At 32.4% G+C, this 16,721-nt stretch overlaps 1 protein-coding gene across 1 annotated transcript; it reads left to right on the top strand.

Moving 5' to 3' along the window:
* Positions 5,503-13,953, top strand: LOC109707312 (GDSL esterase/lipase EXL3-like). The gene is made up of 5 exons (XM_020228482.1): positions 5,503-5,910; positions 6,374-6,504; positions 6,675-6,908; positions 12,546-12,810; positions 13,493-13,953. Exons 1-5 carry the CDS (start codon positions 5,634-5,636, stop codon positions 13,684-13,686), a joined length of 1,101 nt encoding a protein of 366 aa, XP_020084071.1. The 5' UTR covers positions 5,503-5,633; the 3' UTR covers positions 13,687-13,953.

Genomic DNA, 16,721 nt, shown 5'->3' with positions numbered 1-16,721 from the left:
CATTTATGTATGATATAATTAACATCATTTTGATAATTGTTATATGAAAAGTACTTTTAAAGTTGGATTTTATAGTTGGATTTAGTGTATGTAGATTCGAATACATCAAGCCAAACAAATTTGGTTCCTTTTCGGATTTTGACCCGAAACCCAATTCGGTTCACACTATTTAGGATTTGTTTTGCCGTATCGGTTTCGCTAGCAAGAAATAAGGACAAATCCCTCATTTATTAGGGGCCATTTTTCTACAAATATGAAAATGAAATACTGGAGAGACGGATCTGAATCATTAATTGCTACGCTCCAATATACCATTAGGACCCGCGATGGAGCGGGTCGTTTTGGCATTGAGTGACCAAACAAGCTCTTAGTTGAAAAGGACCGGATTGACGAGTTAGGCCGCGTCAACCCGGTTTGATAAACAACGTGTTTATGTGCTGGGCCGAATCAGGTATTATACGACCCGAAACCCGACATCACATGCACTTAACCTTTCAAAATGAGTTAGAAATTAAGATCCTAACCAATTAGGCTACAAACACACATAAATTTGTATATCTAACACACATAAATTTGTATATCTATATAGGGAAAATTTCTCATGTACCACTGTGTTTAGGCGGATCCGAAGTTATCAAAGTTGAATCCGAACCCGGTCTGTTTGTTTTTCGGGCCAACCCGGGCTCGGACTAGGTCCCTAGAAGTTAGGCCGAGGCCCACCCATTTAGCTTCGAACTCCGGTGCGTTGCCCGGCCCGTGAACAAGTTAGGCTTGACTGTTCCGTCGTGTGAAATGGCCAAGGAGATTAAGTTGGGTTTGAGTTGATCCATATAGTCGTAAATATCGGACTAAACCTCACCAAAAGTTCGACCCGATTTGATCCAAGCTCCCTCACTAACTTGTGTCCTCAAAGTGTTTAAGATATGCTAAATTTGATAAGAAATATAATATAATAAGTAAAATAACCCTATTTAAATAAGGAAAAAGAGATGCGACAAAACTTCATAATCGTCTCCTTCAGATTAGAGCAAGAATGTAACGATCGGATCCGATAACAATAATAACTTTTTCATTTAACTCTTGATGTCCTCGTTTGCTTAATCAATAGCAATAATAACTCTTCCGTTTAAGTCACGACGTCCTCCACCAAGTAATGTGAAGTCTATCTCACACTTTCGGCTGGATACACACAGTTATCGTTAGCCTAATCATATATATAGTCCAAAATCATCAGACAATTTGAAGTTCATCTTACACTTCTAATGACTGATCCGCTAATAATAATAATAACTAACTTGTTGTGCCCAAATCTATAACCTAAAATGCATAAACTTAGTTATTATTACTGAACCCACATGCAGTACGTCTCTTTTATTTTCAATCACAATTTTATTTTCATCCAATAAGGAACTATTGAAATGTGTGCGCGCGCGCGCACGAGAGTGTGTGTGTGTGTGGGGAACATAAAATATTAAAATACATTATCTATGTTAAATGGTAAATATAGCTTCGTATCGTACACTATCCGATTGTGCTTTAATTAAAGAGCCGCGTTTTAAGTTGCGTAAATTAACTTCACTTCAAAACAGTGGCAACAGAAAAATCCAGAAGCCCACATGATGTTGCTCGATTTATTAATGAATCCAACTTGCTGTTGTTGCTGTTGTTGTGGTTGTTATTTTCTCTTTTCTCTTTTTTCTTTTTTTTCTTTTTTTTTTTGTGTCTGAGATGAAATAGTTGGTTTCTTTCAACGTGATCTAGAACGTACTATTGTTAATCTACTCTCATTTATTTCTGAAAGTATATAAAATATAGGCTAAATTACAGAAAACCCCCTGCAATAACCCGTTTTTTCACTTTTCCTCCCTGACATTTAAAAACCTACACTTTGCCCCCTTGTAAAATAAAAAATATTTACAAAAAGGTCATGGTGTGTAAAATGACCATTTTGCCCCTCGCCATTGTTGTCTTCTTCCTGAGCTTCCTCAGCCGCCCCTTCGATCCGCTGCTATTTCCACCTCAATCGGCCACGATTCCTCTCTAATTTCTTCTCCACCTGCTCCCCTTCTCCTCCTACACCGTCGCCGCCCATCGATTTCGGCGACAGTAGGGAGGATACTAATATGGGTGTTGATGGAGAGGTAGACAGGGACAACGAGGGCGAAGGCGAGGTGGCGGAGGAGGATGAAAGGGATGTGGGCGAGGGCGAAGCAGTCGAGGACGGCGAGGCAGCGAGGCGGCGAAGCGGCGAGCCGGAGGGAGCAAAGCATCAGAGAAGAGGCAGAGGGGTATTTTCGGTATAAAAATTTTTTTTTAACAGAACCCCTAACGGAACCCTAACGGTAGGGGTGAAGTGCACATTTTTCATTTTACAAGAGGGCAAAGTGTAGGCTTTTAAATGTCAGGGGGGGAAAGTGAAAAAGCGGATTATTATAGGAGGATTTTCTGTTATTTAGCCAAAAAAATATTATCGAAAGTAAACTCAAAAATTTTAAAGCGCACTTTATTTATAAACTGAAAATATCATTAGCATCAAAAATCTAAAAATAAATGTAAGATCAATATAAATTGTGATAGATATGAAAAGCACAAGAAATTAAACCTCACAAAATAAATAAAAACATACAGTTGGCTTTAATGTCATGTAACTTAAAAGATTGATCTGACAAAAAAAAGCTCATGAGTATTGATTTTAGGAAAATCTTCAAATATCACCTCGTGGCTCCGTAATTTTTTATTTTAGTACCCTATAATTTAAGGTGTATCACTTTCGTACTCTATATTTTTTTTTGTTATTCTTTTCACTAATTTTTTTCGTTAAATTAATAACAAAGTTAAAACTAAAAGATACAAAAGTGAATATTCGATAAACTATAGATAGGGTATTTAAGTTTTTTACATATGATTTAAGAAAAAGTTAACGGAGGGGCTGATTAAAAGAAAAAAAATAAAACCACACGATAATAAATTGATACATTTTAAATCATAAGATACTAAATTAAGAAAATATAACATCACATAAAGTATTTGAAGTTTACCTTGATTTTAACAACACTAATTAACTATTGATATCTGAATTTACCAAATTAGTAGATTCTTGCATGAAAATTATTATTTTAATGAAGGTTTTCATGCACATGCCCATCCTCTAGTAAGTGTATCACGGAAAGAGAGAGAGAGAGAGAGAGAGTCAAATTGGAGACATAAATTTTTTTTTTTTTTAATGTCTCCAATTTGACATAAATTGAATGAGAAAGAGTAGGACTAGTATCAATGAGAGAGAGTATATATTCTCTCTAAGAGGGAATGTTACCTAGCATATGAAGTTTTGGCATCAAAACTTTTTTGGAAATAATATCTAATATATATACATTTCAAAAGTTAAAAAATACTAGTTCTAGTTGACCAAAATATTTTTATTAGTTTTAAAAAATTCTTTCAAATATCCTAAAAATTCTAGCATTTACAAATAAAATTTGGGGTTTAAAAGGGTATTTTAGAAATTAAAAAATAAATATCAAAATTTTAAAGTTATCAGGAGCATGTAAGAAAAAATTTTAAAACTCTTTGTACAATATAAAAATAATGACAAGAACAAAGTACTCGGAGTAATTTAAAAAGTTCCAAACTTTTTTTGCGTAATATAAAAGTAATGACAAGGACAAAATGCTCGGAGTAGTAATCCAAAAAAAGACTCCAAACTATTTTGTATGACATAAAAATAATAACAAAAACAAAGTACTCGCATTAATCCGAAGAGAGAAATTAATGCTAGGGTTACACCCTCTAGACTAGGTATAAATTTTATGACTCTCTCATCCAAGTGCACTTATTTTTTATTTGTTATATCTTTTTTTTTTAACCAAAAATATAAAGAATTTTTGTAAATTTTTAAAACGCTTGGGGTGCAAGATTTACTTCTAACTATAGACGTACAACTAGCTTTTTTGATACAAAAAATCTAATTTTCAATAAAGTCTCTGCCTTTCTTTTTATTTTTCTTAAATTGAAACTATTAATGTATTGTATATCTTTATTTACTTCTGTTATATTCTAAACAGTTACGTTTACTGATTGCTGATATATTGACATATATGATAGAAAGATTTTTAGTCTGTTTAAGCATATGGTCCAAAAATGCTTTAAAAAATTTAGCAATACATCGATGACATGCAAATAAAATTTCAAAAAATACGTTTACTTATAACTTGCTACAAATACTTAGAAATGCTGACTTCACAATTTCTTATTAGTTTATTATATAACAATTATAATTATTAACCTATCTGTGATGCCCTAATAGTCCGACACCGAATAAAAAAAAAAAAAATTATGACTGAAAATATAAGAAACAGATTGCTTCAGTATTAATTAATACTGGACTTAAATTTTTTTTGGTTGTTTGTTTAGGATTTGACAGAATATTAATGTTGGTGATCAGGTCCTTACACTATCCATCAATTAAAAACATTATTCCCATGAATTATATCACTATGTTTATTATATATTTTGAGTTATTTTGAGCGTTGCTATATGTACCTCCAAGTATACCCTACAATGCTATTGATAATATATATGAGAATACTATTATTACATCCTAATCATTAATAACTAAATTTTAAATGCTATTATTAAACCATTATAAGTGCAATCATTATATCATAAACCTTAAACCCTAACCCTTTCATATATGTATACCTACTTATCAAGAATATACAATGGGGTACCCTAGGGATGTCAATGGGCATGGATACCTAATATTTTATCCGAATCCGAATCCGAATCCAAATCCGAATCCGAATAAAACGGATACATTCGATGCTAAATGGATATGGATTCGAATATAGATATAAAAAACAAAAATTCGACAGATATGGATTCGGATATGGATTTTGATTGTACTCGACCTAAACCCGACCCGAACCTAAATTTATTTTGTATTATATATAATATATATATATATATATAAATTTAATGTTATATTTGAATTTGTATTTTAAAAATTTAGATTTAATATAATATATTTTGAAATATTAAAAAAATAAATAATTATTTCGGATTCAAATTTTCTGGTTCGAGTTCCGGTTCGGATTTCGGATTTTTGGTCGGGTTCAGATTTGAATATGGATTTTTAAAATCCGTCGGGTTCGGATTCAAATTTGGAGTCGGGTTCGGATTTTTGAAAATCCGCTCCGAATCTGACCCCTGGACATCTCTAGCTAGTACCTTAGCATTTCTCATTTTATTTTATAAACAGTATAATTAAGTAGGTATAGCATCAATTACTCTCAAATTCATATTAAAGAAATTTATATTTTTCCCAAAAGGAGGAGAATTTGGAGTGAAATATATTTTTTTTCTTTTTTTTCTATTCCAACCTACTCACATTAATTCTCAGTAAATGCTTTGTACGATTGGCACAGCTCCACGTTGTCCCATCCCATTAACATATAACCCTCTCAAAGTGCTCTCGATCCAACTACGTGGATTCGGACTACTAAACATACATAAATAGCCACCTTTTCCTCTTTCCAACAAAAAAAAAAAGCTTAGTATATAGCACTAGTTTCAGTAGATCGATCACTAACAAAGAAAAAACTATATATTGACAAAAAAAAGAAAAAAAGAAAGCCATGAAGCTCCACTCACTTCGTGTGGTGATCCTTGTTCTAGCGCTTCACCTTGCGCTGCAACAAACCCTAGTAGTTGAGATGGTAAACGCGGCGACGACGACGACAATGCCGACCGTGCCGGCCGTCATCGTGTTCGGGGACTCCATCGTTGACCCGGGCAACAACAACGTGATCAAGACGATCATCAAGTGCAATTTCCCCCCGTACGGCGTCGACTTCGCCGACCACAGGCCGACCGGAAGGTTCTGCGACGGCAAAATCCCTACCGACTTTATAGGTATGCGCATATTAGTTTTCATAACTAACTCTATTCAAACAACACTTCTATAATAATTATAAGTGACCGTTGCCATTTCCGTAAAGGAGTTGGTGTTCATTTTTTGGGGACATCATTTGATGTTGCCAATAGTGGAAAATGATATAGGGCAACATGTCGTACTCACATGATGATGATCATGATCATGACCATGATTATATTTGACATCTATTTGTATAGTACGTTTCCTTCTACGTACTTTTTTTTTTTAGTTACATAAGTTCTACGTATGTACTACCCTTTTTAAAACTCTATTTATGTTTAGTTCTTTATACATGTACACACGCATACATACGTAGGCAATGAACTATACTCTATGCATCTCTCTCTTTATTAAGATATTAATAGAGTAATTTTTTTTATTTATAAATTATTAAAAGAATACTCGAGTACGTAAATTTTAATACAAAAATCTCTGCTGCAGCTTCTAAGCTTGGAGTGAAGGAGCTGCTACCGCCGTATCTGGGCACGAATCTAAATCCTCAAGACCTTCTCACCGGCGTAAGCTTCGCTTCCGGCGGCACCGGGTTCGACCCTCTCACTCCAAAGATCGCGGTACATACGAATACCTATCATTGTCAACTCTTCCTTACATCAACTATAATAACGCACACGCACTTTCATACGTCTCAAAAACATCAGTACGTAGTTATCTACTGATAGGAAATGATTCAGAAATAGTCTTAACATGCGGTATCTGCATTACATTCGCCGGTTAATTTCAGTCGGTGTTATCGATGCCGGATCAATTGGAGCTCTTCAAGGAGTACAAAGAGAAGTTGAAATCGATTGCAGGGGAGAAGAGGGCTTCAGGAATAGTTTCCCAGAGCCTTTATGTGGTTTGTGCAGGGAGTGATGATGTGGCCAACACTTACTTTATCACTCCCTTTCGGAAGACACGCTATGACATTCCTTCTTATGCCAACTTGTTGCTGAACTCGGCTTCATCTTTTATTGAGGTAAATTTTTACAATCACTACTCTCGCAAAACCTTAAGCTATCAGAAAAATAGTGTTTAACGATATTTATATATTTTATATTTAACACTCTTTTTATGTATGGACTCCAGACTTTTTAATAGATCTAGAATATGAACTGAATTAAATAGGCGGGACACGAACCCAGAACCTCATGCTTAAATTATATAAAACATCTATTTTGCTCTAAAAATTTATGCTGTTAGAGAATGGTGTTTAAATATTTTTATATTTAACAGTAAAAATTTAGGATTATTTTTAAGCTCTCTATTCTCTATTTAGCACTGTAGTTTAATATTTTTGACGAGCAGTGTGTGTATATATATATATAGAGAGAGAGAGAGAGAGAGAGAGAGAGAGAGAGAGAGAGACTGGCGTACTATCGGTAGCACGGAGGTCTTCGTGCTATCAGGTTATTTTCAATGATGCAGCTTCCAAATCGACGATCGGTTTTGTTAGACTTGATCTACACTATTAAAAGTATTTTGAAACTAAATTTTATAATTTTGTGATATCATTTGATTAGTGCTCAAAAGGTCTCAAAATTGACAATTTTAATGGTCGATGTGATATATTTGTGAATTTAACAATATAAAACAATCCAAATCTAATAAAAGTTTTATAGAAATTTTTATTTCACTATTTAGAGTAAGATCAATACCTCTGATCTTAAATTCAAGTCGTTTATTATTATTTTTTATGAGATTTTTATTTTCAGCCGTTTATTTTTAGACTATTCGTTTGATAGGTAAATGATGTCAAAAAATTACGAAATTTAGTTTACAAATACTTTCAAAAGTGTAGATCAAGTCTGTCGGAGCCGATCGTTTATTGAAAATAACTTTATAGCACGAAGGCCTTCGTACTTCCGATAGTATATCAGTCTAACTCTCTCTCTATATATATATATTATCTTTTTAACGTATATCTTACATGCAGTATCATCATCCACGATGGCCTTATTACCTTTATCCTTTTTAATGCTAAAATTTTTGAAGGGGTAATCTAAACACTAGATGTGAATAGTGTAAGGTGTAAATCATGGTTTTTTAGGGCTTGACACCGTGTGCTTCTGCTTTTCAGCAACAATAAATTTTATTTACGTGTTTAACAAAAAGATTTAAAATTTTCATCGCAGCGGCAAAAAAAAAAAAAAAAAAGAGGTGGAATTCTAAATTTTAAATGCTGAAGTTTTAATTTGGTACTTCTAATTTGCTGCAAAGAAAAGTTATTGGAAAAAAATTATGTAACGCTTCTTTTATTAGCAGTACTATACCCTACAGTCCTACTCCTGACTAGATAGGTCCTTAACCCTAGCCCCGGCGAATATAGATTTAGATTTGGAGAAAGTCTACTACTATATATCACTTACACCATATTATTAATAACCAGTTTGTACACATCTTTCTATTTGAAAAAAGTGTACAATAAAAATATTTTTTTAATAATCATGATCGAACAGGTAAGTCTAAAAAAAACGATCAGATTAGTTGGTGATACCACATCAGCAATTAATATAACTGATGAATTTTTGACTTTTCCTAGATTTTGGGTATGAATAGGATTTGTACTATATATGTACTAATTAAACTCTAATTCATTTGTTCTTTATATTTTATACCATATATGGAAATGTACTATTCGTATCCGTATCTGAATTAAGTAAATTAATTAAACATGGTATATTGCCCTCAAGTTTGGGACACTAACAATATCTTAAGAATAACACAGTGAATTATCATCAACACTTCAATTTTAACCCTTGGCTCATAGACACTGTCCATTAATAATGGACACACAAGTGCACTTGAGAAATTAAGCAATAAGTGGAAAAAAAATTAAAAAAATGATATTTCAATCGTGATGGGGCCTCTTCTACTGGTGGAGGGCACTTAATGCAAATCTCAAAGCAACATTGAGTACACACTATCGAATAGTACAGAAAAAAGATGTGCATCATTCAATGATACGCTCTTAAATAGCGTTGGACCTCTCAAAGGAGTTGATCAGAGGGCTAATTGAAACTTATTCTGATACCGTATTAACCACCAAATTATTATTATTATAAAAAGTAACCGAGAAATTAATAGTTTAACAATTCATATCGGCAGGGTGAACCAATGAAACTTGCTAAATTAACTGGATCGATTTCATTCTCGCTAGCCAATACTAGTTTCGTACACATTTTTATTTCAACAGAAATACTTTTTTATCCTTTATATATATATTTTTTTCTGTAGTTGTTGATATGCTGACGATTCGATACAGTACTTTAAATCGCATATCAACTCGCATATCAACTCGCATATCAACAACTCGTAAAAGCAGTACAATTATTTGAATGACCCATAGGGATAAGATGATGTTTTTGTGTGGCCAATAATCTAGGGCAATTCTTTCATTTACTTTGGAGAAGTACTTTTGCCCACTGCATTTAAGGTGCGAGCTACTTTTCATCCAATTGGATGCCTTATTTATATGTCCACACTATTCATGTTGCATTTATTATTTTTATCATAATAATTGTACCCTAGTTTGTAAGAATAGCATTATTCATCTCTTTTTTTGAGATGGTGTTGTAGTACGTGTAGTGATTTATAACATTCCATGTGGCCACATGCACCAGCAGTTCGGTTGGTAAGATATATGTTACGTAAAGAAGAGAATATGAATTCGACTGTGTTTAAATGCTTTGTAGGCCTACATGATATATTCACGCGCACAAAACACACACAAAAGGTGACATTCCATGTGCCATGATCGGATCGAAACCCTAATAATGCATTTTGCCTGTTTGGTGCACGGAAATATTGAGTATGAACTAACTAATGAATTTGGAAAAAAGCTAAACTTGCACATAATATTGAGCAAATAAGTAACCCTATAAAATGTCAAATCTATAGGATACCAATTTAATGAGTATGGATGGAACTCTCACTCTTCCTCAACCAAACATCACTACAATTTTACTCATTTTTGCCCCCCCTTGTCACTAGAGTTATAGCTAGTCTAATAAATTTTTTCTCCTTTATTGTCCTTGAGATGTCGAATCCCTAGCACAATAAGTGATTAATTGTTACATGCACTCTAGGACCTTTATTTGAGCATTTCACATGCTTTTCATTGGCAACCAAATTAGGGTTTCCATGTGCATGCCTTCTATTTGGGCCAGCTAGGTGACTACAACTTTGATGTGGAATAACCTTTTGGTTTCAAGGTTGTAGATGCAATAATGTTTAAATTTTAAAAAAATAATATATATATATAATTTACCTGAATTTTGGTCCTTTTGATTTAATTATTTAGCCTTTTTCAGGCCCATTAGTTTAGCAAATTTAAAGCTGCGTGAACTATATGAATATATACATACTAATCAAGTCCGTAAGATTAAATGATGCATTTAAACTTTAAAGTATTATGGGTCATTAAATGAATTAAAAAGTTTACAAAGTAAAATCCACACTTTTAATTGTTAGATAGTTGGATTAAAACATATCATAGTTTAGATAAGTTCTATACATTTTTATGTTAAAAAAAAGAAAAGAAAAGCAAAAAAACCAATATATATAAGAAGATCTTGAATAGCTGAGAGAATAATAGGTTTGATATTTGCAACTCAAGGGTTTATTTAAACTAATTGGTGCAATCTCTAAATCCAAGCTGATCTAGGAAGCTAATTAATCCAATGCGATTATCTATTTAACTAGAAAGCAATGCTCCGATTAGCACATTGGTAATCACAACCTAGTCTAGCGCTCTTCGTGCAAGTTTACAGTTCAAGTTGGTCACTCTAAGTAAGTTCTAGTTTAAAAATACAGTGTCCAAAACTCTTCTGCTTTGATGCTTTATAATCTTGCCAAAAATACAGAAGTGTTTTGAAACTCCTACTCTTAGATGCTATAAAAGTGATAGTACGAGTCGCTACAGATGTATTCAATCACCACATTCTCAAACTAAGCCCAAGGATGTTGAAATATGGCCAATTTTTATGGTGTAGAGTACTACTGTACTAGCCATAAAGTCCTACACATTGATGGTAAGATTTAGGAGTAGTTAGCTGAAATTGGGATCTTCTACAAGCATTAAATAAGGGGACTTAAATGTTTGCATGGGTAGGCACTCCTCACCAATTTTGCGTGTAGACACTCCGACCATATGACTTAATCCACATGGCTACAGTTGTTTTGCTTTTAATTGAGGGGACCTCTTTTGCCATTTCCAGCTTGTGTTCCACATAGTGTGGACCTACATGCATTGGAAGTAGGGGGTGGCAATCCAGTTCACTGTTTTCGATCAAGTCCGTGTTCGGCTCGATGTGAGCTCGAGATCGAGTCGCTCGTTTAGTAAATGAGCCGAACACGAGCTGGAATCGGCTCGCTCCTGTTCGGCTCGATAACAGCTCAAATGCATATATTTTATATTTATATAATTTATATTTTATACATAAATAAATAATTATATATATATAATACATATTTTTATTATTTGATTTTTAGACCAAATCAAATATAAAGCCCAACTCAATTCTAGAAAGGCTCATTTATATATAAATTTTGAATCATTAGATCAAAATCTAAACGAGTTGAATACGAGCTGAATTTTTTGGCTCGATACTTTAATGAGGCAGCTCGTGCCGGCCCCAGCTTGCTCGTGTTCGGCTCGTTGACACCCCTAATTGCAAGTAAACCTTCATTTTATGTAAGCGAGTCTTACAAATCAAATCTACTCAGTGCCCAGAGTCACAGCTAAAACTTCACCTATGGTCAGATCCTAGCTAGATTTGGGTTATTTCAAATTCTGGTGGTACTCAAAAGATTGATTTGATAAGAAACCATGATGGGATTAGTTAATTTGATATCTGATGAACCATACCACATGCAATGACTCGCTCGGAGGAGAGGTAATGGAAAAAGATGTTGGAATAATAGATTGAAATATTTACCAAACAAGACATATGCAAAAATCAAACTAAGGATCTATTGCTATCATATTATTCAAAAGACTGAACTATTAGGAAATGGATCAGGAATAGTCTTAATTAACATTAGTTTTACCTGATTAGGGTTACTCAGGTTTGAGGTTCAAATCATTTCAGGTTCAAATTGTTCGGATTTTCACGTGCGTTCAAATCGTTTTGGTTCGGACTAGGTATTACTTAATCCAACAGAATAATATTTTTTTAGCTTCAAATTACTTTTTAAGATTGGATTTCCCCATTTAAAGTGAGAGACTAAAGGAAAATACGTTTTAAAAGTATGAGCTATATATATTGAATGTTCAACCTTAAATTTTGAGGATCATAAGTGAAGCTCCAACAAAAGCTAGGGAACTAGTTTTACTTACATTACTAATAATGATAGGAATGATGTGCTTCTTGAAAACAAAATGTAAACATTAATGTGCAACCTCTAAGTTTTTTTTTTTTTATCCTCCTTTTATTTTCTCTCAATACAGTATTTTTATGAGCATTTACGTACGCCATTCAAAAACTTACATACCTGCATGCATGCCTTTTTTCGTATTTACAATTATGCGAAGTTCTGCGAAGTTTTCAACTCTTATACTAAACTTTTCGATTCTATCCATTTTCTCACATGATACATTCTTTTGAATTTCTAGGATTTAATCGGTTTAGGCGCTCGAAAAATCGGCTTTGTGGGGATCCCTCCAATTGGATGTGTACCATCCCAAAGAACCCTAGCGGGAGGGGCTCTAAGAAACTGTGCAGGGGGGCACAATGAGATAGCAAACTTGTACAACAATGGCCTTATCAAGGAGATTGAGAGGATTAATAAGAAGCATCGACACAATGAAAATTCTACTGTGGTCTACATTGACATCTACACTATACTTTTCGACATGATTCAGCGCCCGAATCATTACGGTAAGTAATAATATTTGGTCTCTTGCAACCTTTTTTTTTTCTTTTTAATGTTGGTAAAAGTGTATCAGATCATTTTGAAACGTGAAACTTCCACAACTTTTAATTGAAGTCAAAATTTATTAAATTTGAAAAATTATCAAATTTAACAGATCGATCAGCTGTGGAAAAAAAAGAAGAGTAAATTTATTAAATTCAACATAATCACTATTGAGTTTGATAAAATCTTCAATTTTACTGACTAAAACTAGTGAGATAATAAAATTAAAATTTTAAGATTTGTCAATAGAAACGAATAAAGTTGAGTGAACAATCTGAAATTGGCCTTTAGTTGAGTGGATCTCGATATATACATTTTCACTCTTCTATTTTTATTTTATTTTTTTGTTCTTGTGAAAACCTCGCAAAACAAACATAGTAATAAGCTTTATTTACCAAAATTAAGTAAACATTTTATGGATTTTCATGCTGGTATACAATTAATAAAAACCTGTCGTTATCGTGTGTGCTTCTGGATCAGGAGCACGCATGCATGCACGAAGGAAGTTTGAGCTTGATGCAAATGGCTAAAATATCTTCTGCTTCATATGATTATCGATCGACTAAAAAGTTGTAACGACTGATACATGCATGTTGATTAGCTTCTACGTACAACATTTTATGTATACATCACAAAATTTTGTAGGATTCAAGGTTTCGAACAAAGGGTGCTGCGGCACAGGAGATGTCGAGGTCTCGGTCTTATGCAATGGATTAACTTCGACGATTTGCGAAGATGTTTCAGAGTACGTGTTCTGGGACAGCTACCACCCTACACAGAGAGCGTACGAGGTTCTCGTCGACTGGGTCATCAAAAATTACATCGACCTCTTATTCTAGAGCACGACATTTTAATTTCTTCGCAAATTCGATGAAATGAAACGATCGTTTATTTTGAAAATAAAAAGAAAAAAAGGTATGAGAGAGAATCCAATATTATCCGAGAACCATTGAGTAGGTCCTAATCCACATTTCTTTTTATGCTTGTTAATTGCTACATGTGGATTTATGCATTTCGACAAGATGTTCTCATTATATATCTTGTATTGTTTGTTATATAGTAGTAATTAATAGGAACAAAATTTGCATTTGGTTTGGTTATCAATATGTATTTGTGAACAAAATGATCTAAGCATTTTGAATCTATCTTTTTAGATTGTTTATTATTTAATTATTGTACAAACTTTTTGTTAATTATATATATATAGGTGGTAAATTATAGCTATGTCACAAGATCTTAAATGGAAACCTTGTCCATGTTACAAACACTGCTCCATGTAGGGGCTGTTCAGTTGCACGTGATTGTAACTGCACTGCAATTTAAGTGCGCTTTTAAGTATCTGCAGATCGAAATGTGGTGATTGATTTGGTGCACTTTAGCTCAACGGTTCTAGTTGAAACTATATAAGAATGTTTAACTTAGCTATTTTGAATTTAAAAACTTTAGATTTTGGGTTCAAATTAAAATAAAGTTTTTAATTTCAGTTCAATAATAATGCAAACAAAATTTTCTTACAAATTTAGTTTCAGTTTTAAACTTTGATTTGAATGTTTAAATTTTAATTTGGATTCAAATTGTAAATTAGCTCTATGCTTTGAATTGCCAACTTAAGTTTAATTTTTACATTCTTTTCGAAAGAAATTATATTTTAATAAACTATGACCGGTCATTTAAATGTTAATTTTTAAGTATAAATTTGATTCAATTTTAGATTTAATTAATTCCATGCTTTGATTTTCTGAACTCAATTACATTTTACATTTTAAAATTAAAATTAAACTTTATTTTAATTATTTTTCCTTGTAGGAATCAACTATTCTGTTTCCTATTACTAATATCTAAACCAAACTTGTGGTATATTTATTAATTATTACATCCAACCAAAAGTAGTAAAATAAAAGAGTAACTAACCTCAGTTTTATAAATTAGGAAAATTATGTCACCTACTCACAAATTAAGACCCACATCAAACACATATTCATGTGTATATATATCTTACATTTTCCTTTGATTTAGTTGTGAGAGATACTGAGATGCTTTGTTAATCCAATTAATTAATCATTAATCTTAAAGCATGAAGTGCCACAATATACCTAAGACACTAAAAGGCTCACAATGTATATGAAAATGAGACAAGAGAGTGTCTCTAAGCTTTTATAAGACAATATCAAACTCCTTCTATTATTGAATATAAATATGTAAAATAATTAAGCCTCTAGTATCTAGTAGTTTAAGCTTTTGCAGAATAACTATTATTATATATTGTATCTCATCATGATAGAGAGCAGAGAGTACGTTGGATTTAAGAAAATATAATAACTAAGACGCTGATCTCCGACAACTTCATATCGCGTTTAGAGAATAATGATTGTTTCACATTTTTGTTTATTAGTTTTCAACTAAAATACAAACATCTCTTCTACAAGTTTATGCACTTTAATTACCTCTCTATTCTTTAAAATCCTCTACTTTGTCATCTCAAAATTTAAAATTTTAGCACCTATAATCTCACTCCATTACTGCTTGTCGCCATTCTATGCACATATCATACGATACAACTGGATAACTACTAATGTACCCATTTTATTCTAAAGAATTACAAAAAAAAAAAAAAAGTTAGTAAATAATAGAAAATATCCTTCATAAAATTACCTAATTTGCGAAAAGCTAAAAGATTCTTACGCAGTCCTATCAATTCTGAGGGTATTATAGATATCTCAAGTAAGTTATTCAGTTGCACCATACCATTTATACACAGAATAATGGCGTAATAGTTACTAACTTAAGCACCACAACTTTAAATTTTAAGGAGATACAAAATAGTAAAGTGCAAAAACTAATATTATATAAAAAAATTTCCTATATTTTAACCTATGTATATTTTCTATTAAAATTTTTTTAAAAAATAATTTTTAATTTTTTATGCCCTTAAAAAAGTTGGTGCTAGATCTCTACCTAACATTCCCACGAGTTGTCTTAGGCCAGGTGGAAAATGGAAGTGCTCTTCCATTATTGGAGAAGTAGTGGGAGAAGGTCACGAGCAACTTTGCACCACTTCTTAGTATTTTTTTTTAAATAAAATAAAATAAAATATATTAACACCCATCACCATTTTTGGAATTGGGCCCAAAATTATACTTGACTTAATGGGCACACTCTTAATTTTTTTATTTATTTTAAGGCTTAGTTATAAAAGTTTCTGTTAGATATATCTCGAGTTCTAGAACGTGAGGTTTCTTAATTCTATCTTATTTTAATTATCCCATTAAGTTAAATTTAAATTATGCACAATTTTATTGAGATTATTTCTAGCTGATTTGTATTCTTAATTATATTAGAATTTAGCTGTTGTTATAAATATATTATTGTTCCATTCATTTGTTGCATTAGATAAGAAGAAGTATGAATGTATTTTTAGAATTAGGGTTTTAAGAAAGAGATATATTTTGTACACTATTTTGATTATAATGAAAATCTCAACCTGTGTCTTCTCTTGATTTCAAGAGAGAGGTTTTTTTTCTCTCTCCTCATCTTCATCACGGCATGTGCGGCGTACTACATTCTTATCGCGAATGAGGGCCTCGCTTTCGACATCGCCGCCGCCGTAAGTCTCACCATCGCTATGGAGAAAGAGGAGAAAGTAAGAAAGATGACGAGACTCAATATTAAAATACAAATTTTATATATATATATATATATATATATATATATATATATATATATATGGGGTAAAAAGAGTATTTTATTTCTTAACTAACTAAGATTAGCTTGTTTTCAACTCATGATTATATAAATGTTAATAACAAAGGAATATATTTGTAGATGGAAAGACTTTTGGAGTCATAAATCTGATAACTTAAGTTTTGCAGAAATA

This window comes from Ananas comosus, linkage group 3 (genome assembly GCF_001540865.1).
Source record: "Ananas comosus cultivar F153 linkage group 3, ASM154086v1, whole genome shotgun sequence".
NCBI lineage: Eukaryota > Viridiplantae > Streptophyta > Magnoliopsida > Poales > Bromeliaceae > Ananas > Ananas comosus.
The sequence above is the reverse complement of the archived record's forward strand: the minus strand, read 5'-3'. Positions and strand labels throughout refer to the sequence as shown.